This window comes from Nematostella vectensis, chromosome 14 (assembly GCF_932526225.1).
Source record: "Nematostella vectensis chromosome 14, jaNemVect1.1, whole genome shotgun sequence".
NCBI lineage: Eukaryota > Metazoa > Cnidaria > Anthozoa > Actiniaria > Edwardsiidae > Nematostella > Nematostella vectensis.
Window position 1 is genome coordinate 14295121 of NC_064047.1, and position 1254 is coordinate 14296374.

The 1254-nt window shown below is 41.4% G+C and overlaps 1 protein-coding gene across 1 annotated transcript in view; it reads left to right on the forward strand.

Moving 5' to 3' along the window:
• The window catches only part of LOC116611735 (protein MFI), a 14204-nt gene extending 13164 nt beyond the window's left edge, over positions 1–1040 (forward strand). The window contains exons 12-14 of the mRNA XM_032372240.2: positions 41–214; positions 581–636; positions 807–1040. Coding sequence (XP_032228131.1) covers positions 41–214; positions 581–636; positions 807–859 — 283 coding nt within the window. The 3' untranslated portion in view covers positions 860–1040. The remainder of the gene's footprint in view (positions 1–40; positions 215–580; positions 637–806) is intronic.
• Positions 1041–1254: the final 214 nt, after the last annotated feature.

Here is a 1254-nt window from a genome sequence, read left to right on the forward strand (position 1 = left end):
TGTCCCATGTTGATCTTAGTTTTCAATGTTTCAATCCAAGGTACAAACAGGGCATGCTGCAAGCCAAGAAAGACCAAGACCCCGATACTCAGACCATCATAGAAACAGTGGCGCACGGGATGGTAAACGCCGCGGAGACACGTGGTACCGATGCCGTGGAGGACTGGGAAGTAGACGAACTGCTGGAATGGACCAGCGGGCTCAACTTTGATGAGTAAGTAGTAGCGAAGGCGTGGGAGGGGTTCTGATAATTAGTCGGGCAGGAGAGAGTGGAAGGGTACCAGCGCTGGTTTTTGATAATTAAAAGTTATTAAGAGTTGGAAATAGTATGAAAAATTAATTCACTGTTTTCAAACAAGAGGGTGGTTTAACCCTGGGTATTTGAACCAGGCCTTGGGGTAAGTAACCAGGTCTTGTGGTAAGTAACCAGGCCTTGTGGTAAGTAACCAGGCCTTGTGGTAAGTAAGTAAAAGGGAGAGGACGGTGGTTGGTAATTACGTATCGGGGAATTCTTTGGTGTGTTTTTTTTTTTAAAAAGTCTCGTTTTAATGTATCTCTCTACCGTTTTGTGTTTCCTTAGGTATCTCACTAATTGGAAGGAATATGCTACGAGTTCTGGTTCCGAATTCCTATCAGGTATATGTTATTGTCCGCAAAAAAATTCTTTAAGTCGCTAGAAAAACATCACGTGTGATATGGTGTGTGCGACTTGAGACAAGTTCCACCCTGGATGTGAACGTGTGACGTAGAGCCTAAAAGGTATGCCTGACATAGAACCATTATTTTTTATTCTATTCTATCCCCAGCACAAACGACGTTTCTTCCGGACGATCCGTTCTCTCTTACGCTCGTCAGCTGAAGTCATTTGTTCCAGTGAAGCTTAATCACGCATGCTCGCAATGCTGCCGCTGACAAGGAAGGATATGGCCGCTCCATAATGGAGCCCGTTTGAAGGGTTGAATTTTGTGTGTATGATATTATATATTCCTTGTAAATAGATTTGAGCTAGAGTTTTATATAAAATAAATTGTGAATATTGAGCATTTTTATTTTTGCTTTCTTTTTGAAAAAGCAAAAATTATTATCCAAAGTTCATCGCTAAGCCAAAGCTAAAACTTATTTCAGTTGACGGCTATTTTTAGGGCCCATCTCGTCGTTGTAAAAATATCACGACAATGTTAACATAAGGACTTATCTCATTGAAGTCATTTCATCACGCTTGCAAAAACTTGTGGCTCATAATAACACTCCTCG